Raw genomic sequence first — 21,870 nt, 5'->3', positions numbered from 1 at the left:
GCAAAAAAATGAAGTCAGATATTCACCACCATGCATGTGGTTCACTCAGGACAACAGCACAGATTTCTGACTCAGTGGCTCTGTCTTATTTTCTCTGCCTTGTACAGTATGTCTTACCTGCTGGTGATCTCGTTTTCTGAGAAGAAAACAGTGAAAACATCACCTTATTTGTTGTAGCCTGCAGCAGTCAATACGTTCCAGTGTTTTCTGGTCTTGTATAACTCCACTTGTGATGCGGATTCACAGCTGTATCCACAGGTCAGTGAAGAGTCTGAAATGTGGTGCACGGGGTTCTAAAACCGAACGCGCGCACTGAATTGGGATTCCTATTAGAACATTTGACAAATATGGCTCGAGAAGCTTTATGATTAGTTCCATCTTTTTTCCATTTTAACGTGCAGTTAATATTGGCAACTATTATAGCCTACACGAGTAAAAGACGATTTATGTGATAGCCTACGTGTGCCTGTTATATCACACAATTGTATATTCACTTTTTTAGTATTGTTTTACCTTTTTGAAAAAGAGAATATTAAGTTTTTTTTTTCTCGTAAATGTGTGACTTAATCTTTTTTTAATGGCCAAATAAGCCGTTGTAATAGGACATCTATATAAGATTTTAACAAGAATATAGCCTAATATTTCTGAGAGAGTATAAGACTATTCTCAAATACTGTACAGTTTTAGTGATTCCCTTTTATATTCAATTACCGTTATCTTGTGGAGCTTTTTTTGTTAACTTTTCTTTACGAGATGCTTCTTCCCACGCCTATTTACAAACCGATTTGAATGTAAAAAAAAAAATCGTGTACAAGCCACGCCCTTCTGTGTAAAAACCATTGACATATGGTAAAACTAAAACCCATCTTCCCGCCCACTCCGGTATGCTCCGATATTATTTATGGGCGTTGATTTCCTGTCTGGGTTTGTTTTCAGGTCCCGCTGAGTGTGCGTGTGTGTTATGTGTGCGTGCGTGTTGTAGCCTACGTGTGTGTTGCGTGTGTTAGAGAGTTTGTGGTGTGGTTGTAAACGTTGACAGCTCGGATACTGTCACCGCCTTGCACCACAGGCAGGCACCGTACGTCCTACATGCGAGTAAACGTAGCGGCTCCACAATCGTCGGCGAGCAATGACCGAAAGCCCCGCGACCAAGCTAGTCAACGGAGATGAGTGTCCGCGTGTAAAGAACGGACTGAAGGCGGAGAGAAACGGCTTGGAAAAGAGCCTCCACCGCTGCCATGAGCGGCAGCCCAAGCACCACTGCCACCCCGAGGAGGAGGAGGTGAGGCCCGGTATGGGACGGGGGAGGAGAGGCTTTTCGATGTGTGGATCCGGAAACAACCGGACGATGCTGTCTTTCAGTAACTCGTGCGTAATTAGAATTTCATACAACGTAGCTAGCTACAGCAAACACGATAACCGCTTTTATGTATCGACCGAGTCTTGCTGCAGTTAACGGTTTGTTTTCATCGAGCTCTGATTCTCTCGAGCACAACGTAAACGCCGAATTCCATATCAAATATCGTAGTTTACAGAGGTTTCGCTCATTTTTAATGTTCTATACTCTCCCAAAACACGAATCAAAAACACTCTCTTAATCGGTACGAGACGCTATTTAATTCGGCAATATCTTATTTTGACCAAGCAATATCTAAATATTTAAAAATCTCAAATTTAAGAATGGATACATACTGCGTGTTCCACCGCCCTAGCTAGCTCAGTTGTTTTATAGGAGGGAGTTTGTTTTAAGGGCGGGTGTAACTCAAAAAGTTGACATTGCACTGAATTCTAAAAATGTATGAAGAGGAATATCTGTAGCCCAACTTTCTGAATTTGATTACACGACGTGGGGATGACCCAATCCCTTAACAATTTCCAAAATGCTAATCATGCAGGACTCAGGATGCACATATCAGAGCTAGTCAAACAACTTGGGGCGGTTCATATCTCTCTGCCTGGATGACAGCAATACGTTAGATTGCATTCCTATCTCATCAGGCGAGAGTGTGTATATCTTAGAGGGAGTACAGTGTGTTTTAGTGTAGCCTATACTAAATATAGTATATATTTTTTCTTTCGTTCGCAAATTTAACTATAAAATTATCTTAGTGTCTTAGCTTATTTCAGGGTGTATATTGGCTGCAATCTTCTGAGTGGCAAATTTGTGGCTGTACTAGTTTGGCAAAAATTCATCCCTTTTTTTTGTATGAGTAACTCCCTTTATACATAAAGTGAAACTGGTGTGTTAGTGATTAGGGGGACACTGAACCAGTGTACCTGTTCGGTTAAAGCTGTCCATTGAGACTGCATGCATGCTTCTAATGAAATTTCCACCCTTGGGTGAACCCTCTCTAACTGTCCCAATTAACATTAACATGTCCCCTCAGACAATGTGTTTAGATGCTGTCGCACAAAAGCATTGAGACTCATATGTTGTGATATGGAGGTATTTTATTTTATTTTTTTTTGAGTCAGAATTATGCACTGCTTAATCATAATGAAAAGTAAGTGGTAGGAACATTTCTTTTTAAATTGTCTCCTGACTTGTGTGTGTGTATGTGATGTTTCAGTAAACCAGGCTTGTAGGCTGAGTAACTGAGTGCCTGGTGACTGAACCTCAGCTGATTACGTTCATGCCGATGTCAGCATTGCTACTCTGTAAGGTATTTGAGAGAGAGGCATGACTGGTCACATGTAGTGCCTGATAGCCATAAGCACAGAGACGCGCGCACGATGGGAAGGCAAATTGGATAAGGTCTGTGAGTGGTATGTTTCTGTCCATCAAGACAGAGAAAATAGACGTTAAGTTGACTTTTCTATGAAAGATCATATATTGCGAATGCATGGTAGGTCACTCAGCCCCAAGTGCAAAGACTTACATGACCAGCTCTTCCCTTATTTGGCAGTCAAATCCTCCCTCCCTGGCATTTGTCTGTGTTTTCTTTCCTGTATAGTTGGTGTACAGCTGCACCAGAGCTAATATGTCTTTTTTATTTTTTATTTTTTTTAATCTTCCCCCTACTTCCAATTTGACTGCACATAAGTCAACTTTAAGTGAGTTACAGAAACATCAGCCAACTAAGAAAGGACAAACTGTATTTCTTTTCTTATTTTGACAAAAGGAGAGGGAGTCACAGGAGGTCAGACTGTACATTTAATATAAAGAGTAGGTAACACTTTACTTTAAGTTTTCTACATAAGAGTGACATGACACTGTCATGAATACATGACACTCACATGACACTGTCATGACACAGTCATGACACATGAACCCTGACCATAACCTTAACCTAACCCTAACCCTAACCATAATGTGTCATGACAAAACCGAATGACACTTACTAAAAAAGAGTTATGTCATAAACGTTTGACTTGTTTATAATGTTTTATGACACGTTCATGACAGTGTCATGTCAGTCATATGTAGAAAAGTTAGAGTAAAGTGTAACCAAAGAGTATTACAAATGTGATTAGTCATAAATAAGTGGAGACAGTGTTGTGTATTTGTGCTGCTATGTTTAACAATGGCTGTGTATTTTTGGGCCTTTTTTAATTAGGTCTACTTTAAACTTTGCACTATTTAAAGAACCTGACAGCAAACAGATTAGTGTTTACATAACAGAATATATCGTATAAGCTAAGGCTGATCAATTAATGAGTCTTTAAATGTTAATTTCTTCGCTTAAAAGTTTTAAGCTCTAAAACCGGCCTATTCCTCCTGCCAGAATATTTGGGTTTTTAACATTTCATTTCCACAGTGTACATGTTTTAACATAAAACAAGTATAATTGTTATAATAACTCAAATATAAAGAAATAGTAATATGCACTGAAAGATGCTATTACTTTTGATGAAAGCTGGCCATGTCCATGTGCCAAAGGGATCGCCACGTCATTGATTCTCGTTTCCATGTTTCCCAGGTCCATGCAGCATCACATGGTGGCCTGTACAGCCGGCCCTTCATTGAGTCTTTCGAGGAGACGCCCATGCTGGTGGCAGTGTTCACCTACATGAGCTACGGCATTCTGACCATCTTCGGCTACCTCCGCGACTTTCTCCGTCACTGGAAGATCGAAAGGTGCAACATCGCCAGGGAGAAGGAGGAACAGAAGGTGAGAGAAGCCACAGACACAATATGGTGTTGTATTTATCACTTAAAATACCTGACTGTGACCCTGGTAGTGTTTTTTTATTTATTTTTATTGGTTTGCACTCTGTAATCATTTTCCCTATAAAGATGGCAGTTGAGCAACATGTTTTGTTAGGATTTCCAACAGCGGACACAGGCATTGTGCAAGCAGCATACTTTTCTTATACTGTAATTACTAAATTATTATTGTTTTGGTTGCACAGTGACAGTGCCGTGAGCAAAATTGCTTGCTGAAGAAAAAGTAGGCCACATGTGTTTCACATGTTGAATGGAACTGATTGAATAGACTGAGCACATGTTGCCTGGTGCCTGGGCGTGTGCCTTGTTCCTGTAGAAACAATAATAACGAATGGAAAAATAGACTTATCTTCTTCTTATGCTTTTTTTTTTTTGTTAACCGGACTGAACCAAAGTGATATTTGCACACCACAAAGCTTCCCAACCCCTAGAAACTATAGGCTCTCATATTTCAAATATTTTAAGCAGTATTGCTTCAAGCTTGTTTTGTTTTTTTGAGAGGAAGCATACATTTGACAAACAAAACCTCAGCTCGATCTAATCTTGTCATCCATAATCTCACCCCAGACAGGAAATAGATTGCAAAAACAAGTGTTTGTGTATGTGATGTTTAAACACCAAGCAGTTCCCTCAGGATTTACTGTGCCTTGTTTATCAAATGCAAACTCACTGAGTCTGATATAACATTTAAATAAGTTGTTATGGCTTTTCTTCACAATTTAGTGGAACGTGCACTCAAGATGGCATTTTTGTCAAAGCACAGTTAATGGTGGAGTTATCGGCACATTTGGAACATGTCCTTGACCACTGAGACTGTTTGCAACCTCTTATGTAACTTTTGATAGTGAAGCCCATTGTTTTTAAGTGTTTGGTTATGTTGAGGAAAGGAAGCTTGTGGGTTAGATGTTGGGAAGTCATTAAATCAACCCGAGGATATCCTTTTTTCTTTTACCTTTTTTTTTCTTTTTCTTTTTTCTTTGCGTAAAAATAGTATTGTCTTGACAGTAGTGATGTCCAAATGAAGCTTCATGAACCTTTAGTATATGTGGTGTGTGTGTGTATATATATATATATATATATATACATACATACATACATACATACATACATACATACATACATATGTGTGTATATATAAAATATAACAAACCAAATGAGCATAAAACAATAGTCATATTATTTCTAATGTTAACATCTTGCAGTTACTGTGACAACTTAGCTTTCCAAAAGTATGAATGTCATGAAGTTACAAGTAGTTTTTATACTCCTTTAAATAAGAGTGACATTCCTAGATTCTCTGCTGCTCAGCTAGAGTGCCCCTCTCTCCTCCTCATGCTCTCTCTATTCATCCATGTGTAGGACTTTGTGCCGCTCTACCAGGATTTTGAGAACTTTTACAACAGAAACATCTACATGCGTATAAGAGACAGCTGGAACAGGCCCTTATGTAGCGTCCCGGGGGCCAAAATGGACCTGCTGGAACAAGTCACCTACGACTACAACTGGACTTTTCAGTGAGAAAGCCATGCCATTTATTCTATTATTATTGTGTGTCTGTGTGTGTGCGTTAAAGAGACAGCTGGAACAGGCCCTTATGTAACGTCCCGGGGGGGGCCAAAATGGACTCACCCACGACTACAACTGGACACTTGTGTGTGTGTGTGTGTGTGTGTGTGTGTGTGTGTGTGTGTGTGTGTGTGTGTGTGTGTGTGTGTGTGTGTGTGTGTGTGTGTGTGTGTGTGTGTGTGTGTGTGTGTGTGTGTGTGTGTGCCCAGTCAAGGGTAATTACTGATTGTGCTAACCTATTTTCTCTTCCGAATACATTTAACCCTTGTGTTGTCTTCCCGTCGACAATGCAGCTTTTTGTTTTTCTGGGTCAAAATTTTAAATTAAACTTTTTTCAACGTTTTAGTCGGGGTTTTTTTTACGTTTGTCACTTTCTTCCATGTTTTTGTTACTTTTTCTTTCTGCACTTTTTTATTTTTACTTTTTTACTTTTTTTACATTTTTGTCACTTTTTTCAATGTTCTTTTTATCTATTTTTTTTCAAATACTATAAAATTGAACAAAACCCCCAACTTCAATGAAAGTAATGAACTGATCAGTTATTTTACTGGTTGCATGGAACCATCCACGATATTTTTTTTTTTTACAACTTGGTTGACATAAACACAAAATTCTGATATAGAAAATTTTGGAAAATGGGTCAAATTTGACCCGAGGACAACAGGAAGGTTAAGAAAAAAGACTGGGTAACAGAAGTCTACAATATCGAACACGTGTGTGAATCTGGAATCGGAGTGTTATTTATTTTTCTGTTGCACACCAAATTACTTAGAGGACTAATCGTTTCAACTTTCAATTTCCATTATCGAGTAATTTCTACATGGACCGATCCAACGTTTTCGCTCCAAATTCTGATTCTAGTACCTGAACTCCGAGCACCAACCCAATACCAGTGTCTTTTTCGGTTTCCCATATTTAAAATCTGTTGACCTCACTACATGGAACTCATTTGAATAATTTTTTTATGAAAAGTAACATTAGGCAAGGGGTTCTTGTGGCTCTAAAACTCGACCGGCAAATTTAAAACACCACTCTTAGCAGCGTTAATATGCCCCAAATCTCTCTTCATACGTGACTGAAGTTGACTCAGTGTGTAAACGCATCAGATCATAATTTCATTTGAATCTTGTGATACATACTCTATCGAGAGTGACAGTAACATGACTCCGACGTGTTCACTGGAGGGGCAAGTGATCTGTGTGCCTCAATTAATATGGCAGATGCCACTAAAAAAAAAAACTCCTGCTGTCCAGCCTTTCACTCCACCTCAATCTAGTTTTTAATTAGCTGTACCATTCACTGTTTGCAAAAAAAACAACTCTCATTGATTGTTTCCTCTGTCTGATTGTCTTCTTCTCTATCCAGTTACACAGGTCGGGTGATGCAGGATGTGATTAACTTGGGCTCGTATAATTACCTCGGCTTCGCTGACAACACCGGTCCGTGTGCTGACTCCGCAGCCGAGGCCACCATGAAGTACGGCGTCGGAGTTGCAAGCACCAGGCAGGAGATTGGTACAGACGCACAAACTGCAACCTTTGCCTAGCACTGGAACCGAACAGTAGGGAATGTACAGGGAAGAATTCACCACAGTAAAGAAAGCATCGTAGACCAGTTTGTTTGGTGGCGCGGTGGAAACTAACGCGACCGATTCCGTCTGAACTCGTAGTGTTTGAGGTTACGATGCAAACATCGAAAGTCTTTGTTTTAAAATCTTGATTTTATTTCTCCTGCACAGCAAACATTGGTTTTCTCAGCGATGCATTTGGCTAATTCTATTACCCCGTGGACTGAGCCAGGCTAGCTGTTCTTTGCGCTAAGCTAAGCTGAGCAACTGCTGGCTCCCGCTACATATTTAGCATACAGAGACGAGAGTTGTATCAATCTTCTTATCCAATGTCAAACTATTCCTTTTACCTTTTTTAATAGGGAGCGGTAACCCTCTTTTTTACAAGTAAAGACAAAAAGTCAGATGAAAACAAAATGGAGAAATAGCCAAATTTAAAAAGTTGAATCGCACAAAATGGCAATTAAAATGTGGACAACATACGCGTTTAAAAACATCATCCACAGATTAATTATGCTCTAAATCAGTTCCTAGAAACTGGAACGGTTTAAAAGCGGTTACCTTGACGAATATCAAACTCGCAGTTCAGCTGTAATCAATTCCAGCACAATGGAGAATATCTGAAATCCAATGTGTCCACGAGTCTGTATGTACTTTAGAAATCTGTGGCTTGAGTCTGCACAGGGAGTCTGATAGGATCCAGAGCACCGCGGAGGAAGTGAGACACGCCATGTGGTTGGCAGACTTTCACATCTGGAGTAGAACCAATGACTCTTCTCCCCTTAAATAGGGAGAAGGCCAGCCCACATTTTGATTGAGAGTGTTCCATAACATAAGTCACTTTTAAATATAAGTTGATAGATGCATGTACTGTACAGTAGATGACACATATTAGCCCTGAGAGACAGATTGACTCAAAGAGTGCACAAAGAGTTTTATTTTTTTTTAGGGGCTTTAAAAGTTAACACTTGTTTTTAGATATGAGCAGTAACTTAAAGAAATAGTTCAGCATTTTGGGCAATAAGCTTATTCACTTTCTTACCCAGAGTTAGATGAGAAGATCAATACCACTCTAATGCCTCTATGCTAAATTACTGCCACTGTTCAGCATTCCAACTGCTGTAATTATAATGAATCAAATTTCTCTATATCTTTACATCTGTATCAGTGTCTGTGTCTATACCGGCAGCGACAGATGCTGCCCACAAAGAGCCTGGGTCTGTCCGTCGTTCTGCCTAAAAGGAAGTGTTTCCTCGCCACAGTCGCACTAAATGCTTGCTCGTGGGAAATTGTAGGGTCTTTGTAAATTATAGAGTGTGGTCTGGACCTACTCTATCTGTAATGTGTCTTGAGATAACTCTTGTCACGATTTGATATTATACATAAAATTGAATTGAACTAAGCATAAAGCTACAGCCAGCAGCTGGTTAGTTTAGCACAAAGGCTGAACGCAGGGGGAAACGGCTGGCTTGGCTCTCTCTGTAAAAGTATCCACCAATGAGCAACCCTTAGGCTCACTAGGTTACACATTACATCTGGTTTGGATAGTAATCCAAACAAAATCTTCAGTGTAAAAACAACAAGCCCTGGCAACCCAACAGTGATGATGAGAATGCAGGAAATCACGGCATCACACACAGTAGTTTTGTACGAATTTTACAAACAAGATACATCATGTTAATTAGTGAGCTTTGAAGGCATTTTCTTTCAACTTTGGCTCAGGCTAGCAGTTTCCCTATGCTTCCAGTCTTTTATGCTAAGATAAGCTAACTCCTGGCTGTAGCTTAATATTGAACGGACAGATTATGAGAGTGGTGTCGATCTTTTTTTACATTTTATTTAACCTTTATTTAACCAGGTAGGCCGATTTGAGAACAAATGCTCATTTGCAACGACGACCTGGCCAAGACCAAGCCTAAACGTGCAAGACAGCATCAAGTTACACATTCACTACGCAAAATACAAACATACAAAAGTACAGTAAAGAATCTACCAAAAATACAGATCTAACATCGAATCAATAAAAAGTTTGTGCAATGAAATGTCTAAGTAGTATGGCAATAACACAGAACAATACAGTAGTCCAAGTAAAAATACTGAGTGTAGTACAGATTCTACAGTTTGTGCAGATGGAGTTATTGCAAAAGAGCATTAAACAAATATTAAACAATCTTCGGTTACACTTTACTTGAAGGTAGCTACCGAAGAGTGACATGACACTGTCATGAACGTGTCATAAACATTATAAACAGTCATAAACGTTTATGACATAACGCTTCTGTCAGTGCCATTCGGTTTTTGTCATAACAAGTTAGGGTTCATGTGTTCATGATAGTGTCATGTCACTCTTATGTAGGTACCTTCAAGTAAAGGGTTACCCAATCTTCTCATTTCATTGTCGGACAGAAAGCGAATAAGCGTACTCCCCAAAATGTCAAACTATTCTTTTAACTTTTAACCAAGCTATCTATATTAGCATAGATCTTTGAGGTTCTGATTGTGTTTCTAGTGATCTCTTGTATGTCTGCGTCTCAGGTAACCTGGACAGACACGAGGAGATGGAGAAACTGGTGGCTAAGTTCCTGGGGGTGGAGTCAGCCATGACGTTTGGGATGGGGTTTGCGACCAACTCCATGAACATACCGGCACTGTCTGGCAAGGTAAGACCACAAGTGATAGATTTTTCCTTGGTAGAGCTGCGATGTATTCTTGCAGCACACTTCTCCCTTCATTTGCTCTCTCTGCTCTATAACTTGCAATTTGTTTCCTTCTCAGATTTCCTGTATGTTTTCACTGCACTTTCTCTCCTCCTCCTTCTCTCGGTCTGTCCTATGTCTCATTGTCTCTCGCTCTCTCTCTATATATATATATTATATGAATTTTAAGTTGTCATTGATGAAATGCATTTTCTATCAGGCACTTTTGTTTGTGGGGTAAATTTAGCTAACCATTCCATAACCTCACGCCATAACAGATCACCGGTAGCACCAATCTTACAGAGACGCAAAGCCACCCTGTGGCCTCATATCAGGAAGACCCACTTCCGGTTCACATAAGCAATTGGTGGCTTGACTACGTGTCAGAGTGTAAAATGACAGAGTTCAGACCAGTCTGTTTTGTCACGATGCTGCAGATGCTGTTTGTAAGGTAGATATTAGTCTATATCCAAGACCTTCCATTTCCGGGATTGCTCCGGTGCCACCGGAAATTGCGGCGTATTTCCTTCTTTTCGGCCGGATGTCCGTTAAGCTTTCTTTTTGTTGGAATTTTAAACTTCGGTCGATTTTATGTGGACTATGGTTAACTGCTTCTCGGATCTCTGCAGGGTAAATCCAGACCGCTAGCTAGACTATCTGTCCAATCTGAGTTTTCCGTTGCACGACTAAAACAACTTTTGAACGTACACGTGTCCCACCAAAACAAGTTCCTTCCCGAGGCTATTTTGCAGCGGCACCGGGGCTCTGTGTGGCGCTTAGCGCAGCCCAAGACGATTGTGATTGGTCTAAAGAAATGCCAATAAACCAGAGCATGTTTCTCTCCCATCCCGGAATGCTGTGTGGACTAGCCAGACCACTCTTCCGCGGCGCTGTGGAGGGAGGTCTGGCATTGCGAGACTAGGTAGATAAGGCAGTGATGGCGCAGTGGATGACACATGCCTTTGGTGTGGGAGACCTGGGTTCGATTCCCACTGCAATACATCAACCAAAGTGTCCCTGAGCAAGACATTTAACCCATAATTGCTCCAGAGGCGTGCAACCTCTGACATATACAGCAGTTGCTTTGGATAAAAGCGTCAGCTAAATGACATGTAATAATAATAATGTAGTAATGTAATATACTTCACCACATAGTTGGTTTCCACTGGTTAGGAGAAACGTACAGTGGAAAGAGTGACACCGCAGCGTGTGAAATGATGCAAACCAGTTGGTGAAAAGGTATACATTTTCAACTTGCCAGTCGCTCAGTGGCTTCCTTTTTAAATGGCAAATAAATAATGTAATCAATAAAGCAGCACACTCAATGTAATTGTCTCAGATCATTTTAAAATGATACTTCACTCACTCGCCAGAAAATATATACTAAAGTGATTTGTAAGTAGCTCTATATGTGTAACACTATCCACTATGTCAGATGGATAACAACAAGTCGGATGCATGAATCATTTATACGTATTAAGGTTTGTCCGGTATCCTGCAGGGCTGTCTGATTCTGAGTGATGAACTGAACCATGCCTCTCTGGTCCTGGGTGCCAGACTCTCCGGGTCCACCATCAGAGTCTTCAAACACAACAGTGAGTCTGTGATCACGCAATAGATCCTCTTATAAGGATGTCTCCCACCTGCATTTACAGGGTCCATTTTTATTTTTCTTATTTATGTTTCAGTCCCCCAGTTGATAAGATGAGATAGACTTTATTAATCCCACACTGGGGAAATGCCTTTGTTACAGCAGCTCAAAAGAAAAATCCACACACATCAGAATAACAAACACAAATACACATTTAAATAGACATAGGAAACAAATATACAGAAAGTATTATAAGAAATGCATTGCTTCCTTCTCTGAAAGTCTCTACAGCTTTTATTTCCTTTATTGTCACACACTTAAGCAGTAATGATTTTCTTCCATATCCTTCCATATGCTGTATGTCGCCGCTGTGAGGTAATTTATTCTCATCCCTTTGATTCATGCAGTGGTAGAAATCCATTGCGATACACAAACGCACACTAATGGCGGTGTTAGCTCTGCGTTCTATGTCCTGTTTGAAGTCTTTTATCGTAATTTGAGTATTTAGAAAAGTCTGACCAACCCACATAATTATCTTAATCCTTAAGATAAAAAAAATAAGATACCGTACGTTTTTAGCATTTTTTTTTTTTGCTTATTTTAAGTAATATTCCATTTTCATGGAAAACATTTTGACATGTAACATTAGGAAAAGCAAAGGTGTAAAATAATAAAAATGAATGATGGCTGCTTCAGGTACTGTGCATGCTGGCTCACGTAGTGGTTATCGGAAGACGGGTGATTCGGTGGTTGTCTCGCAAGAATAACAAAAAGACGCTACTGGCATCGCTCTGTCTGATCCGTGCGCCCAAAATACGCAGTTTGGTCTACCTTTGTGTTTTGCAACCTGCTAACGCGCTCTGTCGAATCAGGGCCTAAACTCATTCTATTTCTATGGTCAATGCATAGTGCTGAGCGCCATTTTCTTTGGAACTAGTCAAACAGGCAAACACGGAAAACGGTTCAATGTTCATTCTACTCTCATTCAATTTCAACGATTGAAACTGTCGGCAAGTGTCTCGCTTTCTTCTAAACAATTTCCAGCTGACGACAAACTGCGAGTGTTTTGATTTTTGTTACCGTAACTTTTAATTTCCCCAGTATAATGCATGGATCTCTTGATTGTCCTGTCAGATATGCAGAGCCTTGAGAAACTGCTGAGAGAGGCCATCATTCACGGGCAGCCCAGGACTCACCGACCGTGGAAGAAGATCCTCATTGTGGTAGAGGGCATTTACAGGTACCTTACCCATTCCTTTCATGAGATGGATGTTTTAATAAAAAAAACCTTCCAGGCATTTTAAAGGTGCAGTTGAGAACATTGATAACGTTCAGCCGCTAGATGTTGCACTCCCCCGTTCTATTGCATTCACGTCACTGCAAGTGGTTGCCAGGGAACTACTAAGGCTCACTTATACTATTGGCTTACAAGCCTTGTTAAAAGCTGGAACCAAACATAAGACATCTTACACAGAGATATATATATAAAAAAAAAATTTTTTTAAATAGTTAATACATTTTTAAAGAAAACTGATACTTTATTCCGCACCTTTTCTAAGAGCTTTGTGGATGTATTATTATTTTTTTTTTTTTTTTTTTCTAGATTATTGTCATCAGTGAAACCTTTTTGTTGTCGTCGTACAGTATCTATTCTTTTTTTTTTTTTTTAAATTGGTTCCTGACCTTTTTTGAGCTTTGTGTTTCGACGTTATTCAAATGGTAAAGCGTTAGTGGAGATAACATTCAAAATAATAGGGGGGGACGAAACAGCGTAGCATCGCAATATTTTCCGTGGCAATACTGTATCGATACACAGTATCGATCTATTATTACATATGTGTCGCTCAGTTTGTCTGCTCGACAATCCCGTTTTGTAGTGAGATGAACAAACGGAGAAATGTATCTTTTTAGATAAAGCAGATGTCAACAAAGTTTCCTTTTGGGACATCATTTGAAATTAGGAAACATTTGAAGTTGGGGGAAAAAATGGCAGCATATTGCAATATGTTTAAAATCACAACAATATCGTATTGTGAAGCCTCTGGTGATTCCCCACTCCTATAACATAGTAGGTTTTGTCAGTTCTGGGAGGGAGTCCAGTGACAGGAACATCCATTATTTTACAGCATTTACACGAATTAGACTGTAGAAGTGTAATAGGAGTTACCAGCCCAGTCCCCATGATGTTCCTACTGGTTTCAATATGAACATCCCCTATCTTAATTGCACAAGCAGAAGATTCCTCAGATTTTGTGCATTGGTAACTGTTTCAAATCAACCGATTTTGGCTTTCAAACACATTTCAAATTGAATCAAATTTTTTATTTTTATTTTTAAAGCTACTTCTCTGTATTAGCTTAAACATCGGGCAAAGCATGTATGTGAGTAAGAGTCTTACACAAACGCATACAAAAGAAAACCAACCTCTTATTCTCTATTGAGTGGTTCCATTAGATTCAGCAGTATCCACACTCCTGGGACTGGATTGCAGGTTGACAGAGCTGATTCAGTGCTTGGTTAGCTCTTACTGGTTGTACACACAGTGAGCACATTTGGTGCTGCAAGAAGCTGCACTATACAGTAAAGCAATCTGCAGCTACAAGGTGCAAGCAAATCATGCACTTGCCTGTGACACTTAACATTATTTTCACGAGTTAGCATACCTTTTATCTTAAAGTGCTCATATTATGCTTTTTGGCTTCTCCCCTTTCCTTTATTGTGTTATATATTATTTGTGTGCACCTTTTTTATAGGTTTACAAAGTGAAAAAAGCCCGAAGTCCACCTCAAAGGGACTTACCATCTCCAACAGAAAACACTGTTCACCAACTGCTCCAAACAGCTCTATTGTAGTCCAGCCTTTACTTCTGTGACAAACGTGCGTCACTTTGTAACACACGTTATAATGCTCGCCTAGCTGCTAGCATGGAACTCCCTCATACTCTGCAACTGACAAGCTAGCAGTACTTACTGTGCATGTGCGACTCCCAACAAAGATGGAACAGAAGTGAGATGTCTCACTCTGTAGTCACAACGGAGAGCTCAACACACAGGGTGAAAAGAGGAGCTGCAGCAATGTGCAGTACAACAAAAATATGGTGTTTTCTGAAAATTAAACCACATAAACCTATTCTGGTACAACCTCTAAATACAATTATGAACCTGAAAATGAGCATAATATGAGCACTTTAACATATTTGAGGCATACTATTTGAGACGTAATCTTTGAGACATGCGTTTCCCAGCAGTTTGACTTAGACCTTGAGTAGGGAACAGATGGCACTCCCCTGAGCTGAGATTTCCCGGGTTGACAGGGAGGCAATGAACACGAACACATCGGGGCGTTTGCTTGACACTGGCTATCCCTTGCCTTTTCCTCCCTGCAGCATGGAGGGAAGTGTAGTGCGCCTGCCAGAAGTGATTGCCCTGAAGAAGCGCTACCGGGCCTACCTTTACCTGGACGAGGCCCACAGCATAGGGGCACTGGGGCCGAGAGGGAGAGGCGTGGTCGATTACTTTGGCCTAGACCCCTGTGATGTGGACGTCATGATGGGCACATTTACCAAGAGCTTCGGCGCTGCAGGGGGATACATCGCAGGAAAAAGGGTGAGGATGGTGGATTGTAGGTTTAGTTTATTGCCGTTTTTTTATTTGTTTTTGAAAGCAGGGTTCTAAAGAAAGAGATGTACACGAGAATAAGGGTGGCAGTGTAGAATGAGCTGAACTTTAGCTCTTGTAGTCACAAGACATGGAAAGTTTTCAAGTTCAGTAACCCAGTGTTCTTACTGGGTTACTGAACTAGGATAAACAGTAATCTTACTAAGAATGCCTTAGTTGCCAACAATCTCCCAAGATCAGGCATCACTGTGTCAAGTGACAACGTTTTAAGTGTGTCTATCATCTCAGTAATGTAGCTTTTAGATTTCACTGCATTCCTGACATATTAGCACTGTTCCATGACACATCTTATCAACACAAAAGGCTACGTTTACAGAAATCTCAACTTCAAGACATACACTACCGGTCAAAAGTATGGGGTCACTTAGAAATGTCCATTCCACTCCATTACAGACAGAATACCAGCTGAGATCAGTTGCATTGTTTTTTAACCAGGACAGCAGTTTTCAGATTACATTATGTGCTTAAATAATTGCAAAAGGGTTCTCGACTGTTGTAGAAAGAAGTGGCTGCTCTTTAAAACAATATCTACATTGCCCATTATCAGCAACCATTCATCCAATGTTCACATTCTGTTTACTAATATGATATCATTTTAGAAGGCTAACTGAGAAAACATTGGAGAAGCCTTTTGCAATTATGTAAGCACATAATGTGATCTGAAAACTGCTGCCCTGGTTAAAAAAAAAATGATGCAACTGATCTCCGCTGGTATTCTGTCTATAACGGAGTGGAATGGAAATTTTGAAGCGACCCCAAACTTTTGACCGGTAGTGTAAACAACTTGTATTGTATTGTCTCATTGAAATGCTGAAGAGATTGTGACACCTTAGTGCTGTTGAGGATAAACTAAAAAAGGAGTCTCCGCAGATCTGTAGCCAAGTTTAAAATGACTGAAAATGTTAAATGGCTTTTGTCCCCAACTCCCGTCACCTTGACTGCATTCTCTGATTTTTTTTTTTTTACCTCTTTTTTTCCCTTCATTTTTAAAGAAAGCCGGCATTGAGGCATGAAGTTTACGATAGTGTCGATAACCTGCATGTCTTTCAAACTTTGTGACCAAACCGTAACTATGGATGATAGTTTAAAGTTTTGTTTTCTAAAAGGAAGGACAATCTCTGAACAGTGTTTTTTTTTTTTATTTACTACTACTACATCACATTTTCCCCAAATATAGTGCATAAAATATAGTTTGCTTTGGATGCCAGAGCCTATAATATTCTTACAGCATGTGCAAAACCGTATACTTCCCTTGATCTTTTGAAATGTCAATGATTATGACCAACTGTGAATATTTGTAATGCTAAGAGAGTGAATAAGGGGCATTTTCTCACAGTAAAGTAAATCTTAAGGAAGCCATGCCAAGCCTTAGTTACAGAGAGCTCTGAGCTCTCCATGGTCAGGAAGGTTGTGAAGTAATTAAAGCTTTTTATGCACATGTGCTTACATCTCCTGTGTATCTGCTGGGGTTTAGGAGCTTATTGAGTACCTGCGCTCCCATTCCCACAGTGCGGTCTACGCCACCTCCATGTCTCCTCCGGTGATGGAGCAAATCATCACTTCTATGAAGTGCATTATGGGAGAGGATGGCACAACAGTGGGTGAGTCCTACAACAATTAAAGGTACCCTGTGGAGTTTTTCGACTTGGCTATTGAAGCATTTATTTTTATTTTTTAAATAAGTGGGTCCCCGTTTTTATTTGTCTGACGCGTGCACGTGGGTAATAATAGTAATATTCAGTCGTACCATTGGTTTCACACGGATGACATTAATGTAAACAATGCAGGTTTTAAAATGTAAAAAAACTAAATTGGCTTTGCTAATGTTTTATGTGATAGGAAAAAGCATTCAACACATTTTGTAAGAACTCAGAGTTACACACAGTGTGTTTTGAAAAGTAACACTGAAGGTAAACATAGAGCTTTTATTTGTTTACAAGACAACTCCACAGGGCACTTTTAAATGTAATGCTTAGAAAGCTCCCTGACTAAGACTTGGATGTAATGAAAAGTCTACCCATTGCATTTTCACATAATGAGGCCCCAATGTCCTGTACTATTTATTTATTTATTTATTTATTTATTTATTTATTTATTTATTTATTGTCAAGGGTAGTCCAGATACATCTTGGTATGTAAGATTTAGCCTTTGTTTTGTTTTTTTACCCCAAACTGTCATTTTTGTTGCTGGCATAGACTATCATTTGTATGGTCAGACAAACACACTATGGACCTGTATGTCTTTGTAACAATGACCCACACAGAATGACCCAGTTGTACATTGTACTGTATACAGATGAAGGATATTCTGTACAGCTTGATAAACTAAATGATCCTAAACTTTGATAGAAGTGATGTTAATTTCCATTCGAATTTGCTGTCAACTCTCATTTTTCAAAATGTCTTCTCGTCATCCCAAGGCTGTGAACGTGTGCAACAGCTGGCAAAGAACACAGTCTATTTCCGCAAGAGGCTTCGAGAAATGGGCTTCATCATCTACGGCAACGAGGGCTCACCTGTCGTACCCATGATGCTCTACATGCCCGCCAAGATAGGGTGAGCCTCGAGCTTTGGCCAGCTGCTGTTAAGACTTCATGCACTAACTCCCCCCTGGTTCAATGCAGTGTGATCAAATCATATGATTGGATATCAGATGATAATGTTTTTTGATTCTAACATTTGACAGACCATGCACAGCTCCACAGCAGTACCAGAGTTGGCTTTAAGCTAACTTTCATCTTGGAGCTACATTTATTTGTCTGAAACATACTTTGAATGCAGTGTAAGACTTTAAACTTTACATGTACGTTACATAATTTATCTCTTTATAGGCCAATTATAAATATGCCCAAATATATATATGTGTTAATAGATTCTGATATAGATTTTTTGTGTGGAAACCAGATCAAAACAGATAGATAGATAGATAGATAGATAGATAGATAGATAGATAGATAGATAGATAGATAGATAGATATTCCAGACTTTACAAATTTACATTTTGAGTTTATGGATTTCCGAGAGAGTTGTTCAAGTTTACTAATATTTTTAGACTGCCTTAGACCATAGGAATAGCACGTATGATTTTCGAAATTGGGCGTAGTTTAGGGCTTTGACTTTGACCCAAAAATCATATTTGAAATTTGTTTGTTTATTAATATTTGAATATTTATTAATATTTTCAACATCAAATGCCTTCAGTCAGACCTATATTGGGATCAAACTTAAGTTGTATATGTTCTGTCCACCAGAGGGCAGTGTATCCGTCAATGTCAATAGGCAGGCAAGTGTGTGTGTGTGTGTGTGTGTGTGTGTGTGTGTGTGTGTGTGTGTGTGTGTGTGTGTGTGTGTGTGTGTGTGTGTGTGTGTGTGTGTGTGTGTGTGTGTGTGTGTGTGTGTGTGTGTGTGTGTGTGTGTGTGTGTGTGTGTGTGTGTGTGTGTGTGTGTGTGTGTGAGAAAAGTGAACCCTCTCCTTGATTTCACGTTGTTTATGGAGAAGGAGAACCAGGAACTGAGTCGGGGGGGAATTCAAGTCACGGCCAAGCAACGTGCGTCGCCGCGACGTGTAGTTACATTTTGAAATGCGTGAAAAAGCCTCAGAATCTGAATTGAATGTTTATAAGTAAAAACATTTACAAAAAACAGTGCCCATAACACGTTTGAATATTAAGGGCTGCCTAATATTCGTTCGAATATCATTATTTTTTTGAAGTTGGGAGTCAAAGCCCTAGCATAGTTTCCCTTGAATGTGTTTTATCAAACCCATAGTGTGTTCTTGTGTCATTTGTGCTGTGTCTCCACATGTTTGTGTCTTCCCCCCCCCCCCACCAGAGCGTTTGCCAGGGAGATGTTGAAGAGGAACATCGGGGTGGTGGGCGTTGGCTTCCCCGCTACACCCATCATCGAGTCCCGGGCACGCTTCTGCATCTCAGCCGCCCACACAAAAGATGTGCTCGACACGGTAACTAATCGCTTTTACTACTGAACAAGCGTTTAGACAGATGGGGAAACAAAATGCCTCACTTAGAATGGAAAAGAATTAGATCTCAATTTGAGAACGTTGATTAAAACAAATGAGAGCTCTCCTGTTCCAAGTTGGTGAAGTGACTTTCAATTTGTTAGAAACTAAGCCAAGAGAATGTATGATGATGGTGAAGGGAAGAAGAGCAGTCTAATGGGCGGGGAACACTGTCAGTAGTTGGCAAGGACACAGGTATGATCCATTCTGACCCCAAATGTCTTCTTCTAGAGATGTCTTTGAGTCACTTCAGACACACTGAATCCGTCCCAGCACTGTCTATCAGCTGGTTCACCCCCACAGCTTAACGTACATATTCCCTTTTTTGTTTCGAGTTCAGACCGCCACTCTAACCCTCCTATTTCCTCATTGTGTTGCTCTACGTCAGTGAGGACTGTTCAGCTTTGATCGCTCTTGGCAACACATCAAAAAGCCGCCCACTCTTCGCAACAAGGGCTCCTCTTCTACTGTGCTGAGCTCACTGCAGACCTGCACACTCGTGCTCTTCCAGTCACAGTCTTAAAACTTCAGCCTGTATCTCATTTCAGCATAAATATGGATCATTTCACACAGTGGCTGAACCTTCTCTTCTCTTGTCTAATTGGGGTGTCCTTGTGGCTCAGATGCATACTCTGTCTCCAGGAAGCGCTGCTGTTATCCATTCCCATTCATCTTCTTGCTCTTTAAAAAAAAACGAATATAAAAACAGTGAAGACAGGGAGTGGGTGTATTGTAGTGCTTTTATCCGTCACAATGTTAACGTCTCTCTCTGTTAGCCTCTCTCTCTGTATCATTCTCTCGTACTTTGATGTGTCACGTCAATTTGTGTCTCTTTTATCTCCTGGTGAGCTTTCCCCAATGTTTCCATCTCATTTAAACACACCCACGCATGTACGCATACACGTAAATTCTTTTACTTGTGTCCTCATGAACACCTTTCATTTCACTGAATGCATTCATATCCTAAACCTGAAACAAATGCTAAATCATACTAATCTCCACTGTCTTCTTGAAGTGAAAATTGACTTTATTTGGGGCTTTCTGTGGCCAAAGGGGTGTAACAGTGCCATTCAACTGCAATGCATGGCCACAGTAGGACTGTCATAAATGCATACAAAGTCAATGGAAAGAAGAGTAATCGAGATGAATAGATGCAGATTTACTATAAGTGCCACAAACTGATGTAAAGAACAATCAGGTTAAAGCTGCACTAATCAATATGTATTTTATTTTTATTTTTTTAGTATGTGTAAAGTGAAAGTTGTCGCTGCAAAGTAACGAACAAACCGAGAATGATCACCCGACTCAGCTCTATGGACCTTTTTAGCATTTCTCAGCTTATTGTTTTGGTTCTTGAGCTCGCAACTTTACGGATTTGGTTCAGCTAAAGAGCCAAAAGGAAAGTAAATATTTAAGGAATATTCTTTTTAAGACTGAATATCTTCTTTTTGGGTGAAGAGTTTGAGCCAGAATGAGCTCTTCCTGCTGTTTTTAAATGACATATCTGTACGAACTCGTCGCCTCCTGTGCCACAACATGATGCCCCACAGGTGACTTCACCTCACACCCAAGTAATAGGAATGGAAAAATGGGAACGAGTGGGTCCATCTGTAGCATTAAAAGTTAGTGGTGTGTTTATTTATTTTTATTTTTCAGCCCAAGTTTGTGATTTATTCTCACAAGACGGGTGTGTTTTTCCATAACAAAATCTTGCTTGGTGCAGCTTTAAATTTCCTCAAGCCACATATTGCCCTTCATGGTGACAGCTTATTTATTGTATAAATGTCTCCACAGGCGCTGAGTGTCATCAGTGAGGTAGGAGACCTTCTTCAGCTCAAGTATTCCCGACGCAAAATACAGCCGTCTTTGGCCCGGCCCTTTGACGATGATGTGTATGAGGACATTGACGACTGATGAACCACTCCGCTCCTAAAGTGGCGTGAACCAGAACAACCCCAGAAAAAAATAGAACCGGTCAAGATGGATTCACAAGTCTTCCACAAGGACCGAGATGTGCACAGGTGCCCCTTGTCACTCGCTTGCCATAATGTAACCCCCCCCCCCAACAAAAGGAAAACACGTAAAACTATTGTCTTATTCAACTTTGCCTTACATAACCATGCCGAACTTGGTGGTGCACTGAAACACCACACTTCTCTGTGTGTGTGTGTGTGTGTGTGTGTGTGTGTGTGTGTGTGTGTGTGTGTGTGTGTGTGTGTGTGTGTGTGTGTGTGTGTGTGTGTGTGTGTGTGTGTGTGTGTGTGTGTGTGTGTGTGTGTAAAGTGAACTTCATCGGGGTAAAGTTAGATTACTTTCAAACATGAATCAGAAGGCTTGTTCTTTCATCAGTACCGTTCAGATCAGTGATCACTGCCATAGGCTGATAGCAGAAAGCACTGGATGTTGCAATGTTTACACAAGGCCGTGTGAGTGCCCAGATTTCATTCCTGTTTGTTTGTTAGCAAGATATCGTACCAAGTAAAATGGATTTTAAGGATTATGTAAATAATGATCCAGATCTGGACTGCCGTTGGACGACTATAGCATTACAGTTTACTCTATTAAAGGTCCCATGGCATGAAAATTT

General features: G+C 40.1%; 2 protein-coding genes across 2 annotated transcripts in view; one reads left to right on the top strand and one right to left on the bottom strand.

Moving 5' to 3' along the window:
* Positions 1-1,129, bottom strand: part of LOC120549111 (semaphorin-4E-like) — a 9,515-nt gene extending 8,386 nt beyond the window's left edge. Inside the window, exon 1 of the mRNA XM_039785750.1 lies at positions 118-1,129. Within this exon, the coding sequence (XP_039641684.1) occupies positions 118-160 (43 nt within the window). The 5' untranslated portion in view covers positions 161-1,129. The remainder of the gene's footprint in view (positions 1-117) is intronic.
* Positions 1,130-21,870, top strand: LOC120549112 (serine palmitoyltransferase 2-like). The gene is made up of 12 exons (XM_039785751.1): positions 1,130-1,282; positions 3,921-4,112; positions 5,528-5,682; positions 7,100-7,248; positions 9,837-9,961; positions 11,499-11,592; positions 12,723-12,828; positions 14,974-15,193; positions 16,740-16,866; positions 17,686-17,821; positions 19,097-19,226; positions 21,078-21,870. The coding sequence occupies exons 1-12, from the start codon at positions 1,130-1,132 to the stop codon at positions 21,195-21,197; spliced, it is 1,707 nt and encodes a 568-aa protein (XP_039641685.1). The 3' UTR covers positions 21,198-21,870.

Source organism: Perca fluviatilis, chromosome 20 (assembly GCF_010015445.1).
Source record: "Perca fluviatilis chromosome 20, GENO_Pfluv_1.0, whole genome shotgun sequence".
NCBI classification, from domain to species: domain Eukaryota; kingdom Metazoa; phylum Chordata; class Actinopteri; order Perciformes; family Percidae; genus Perca; species Perca fluviatilis.
The sequence above is the reverse complement of the archived record's forward strand: the minus strand, read 5'-3'. Positions and strand labels throughout refer to the sequence as shown.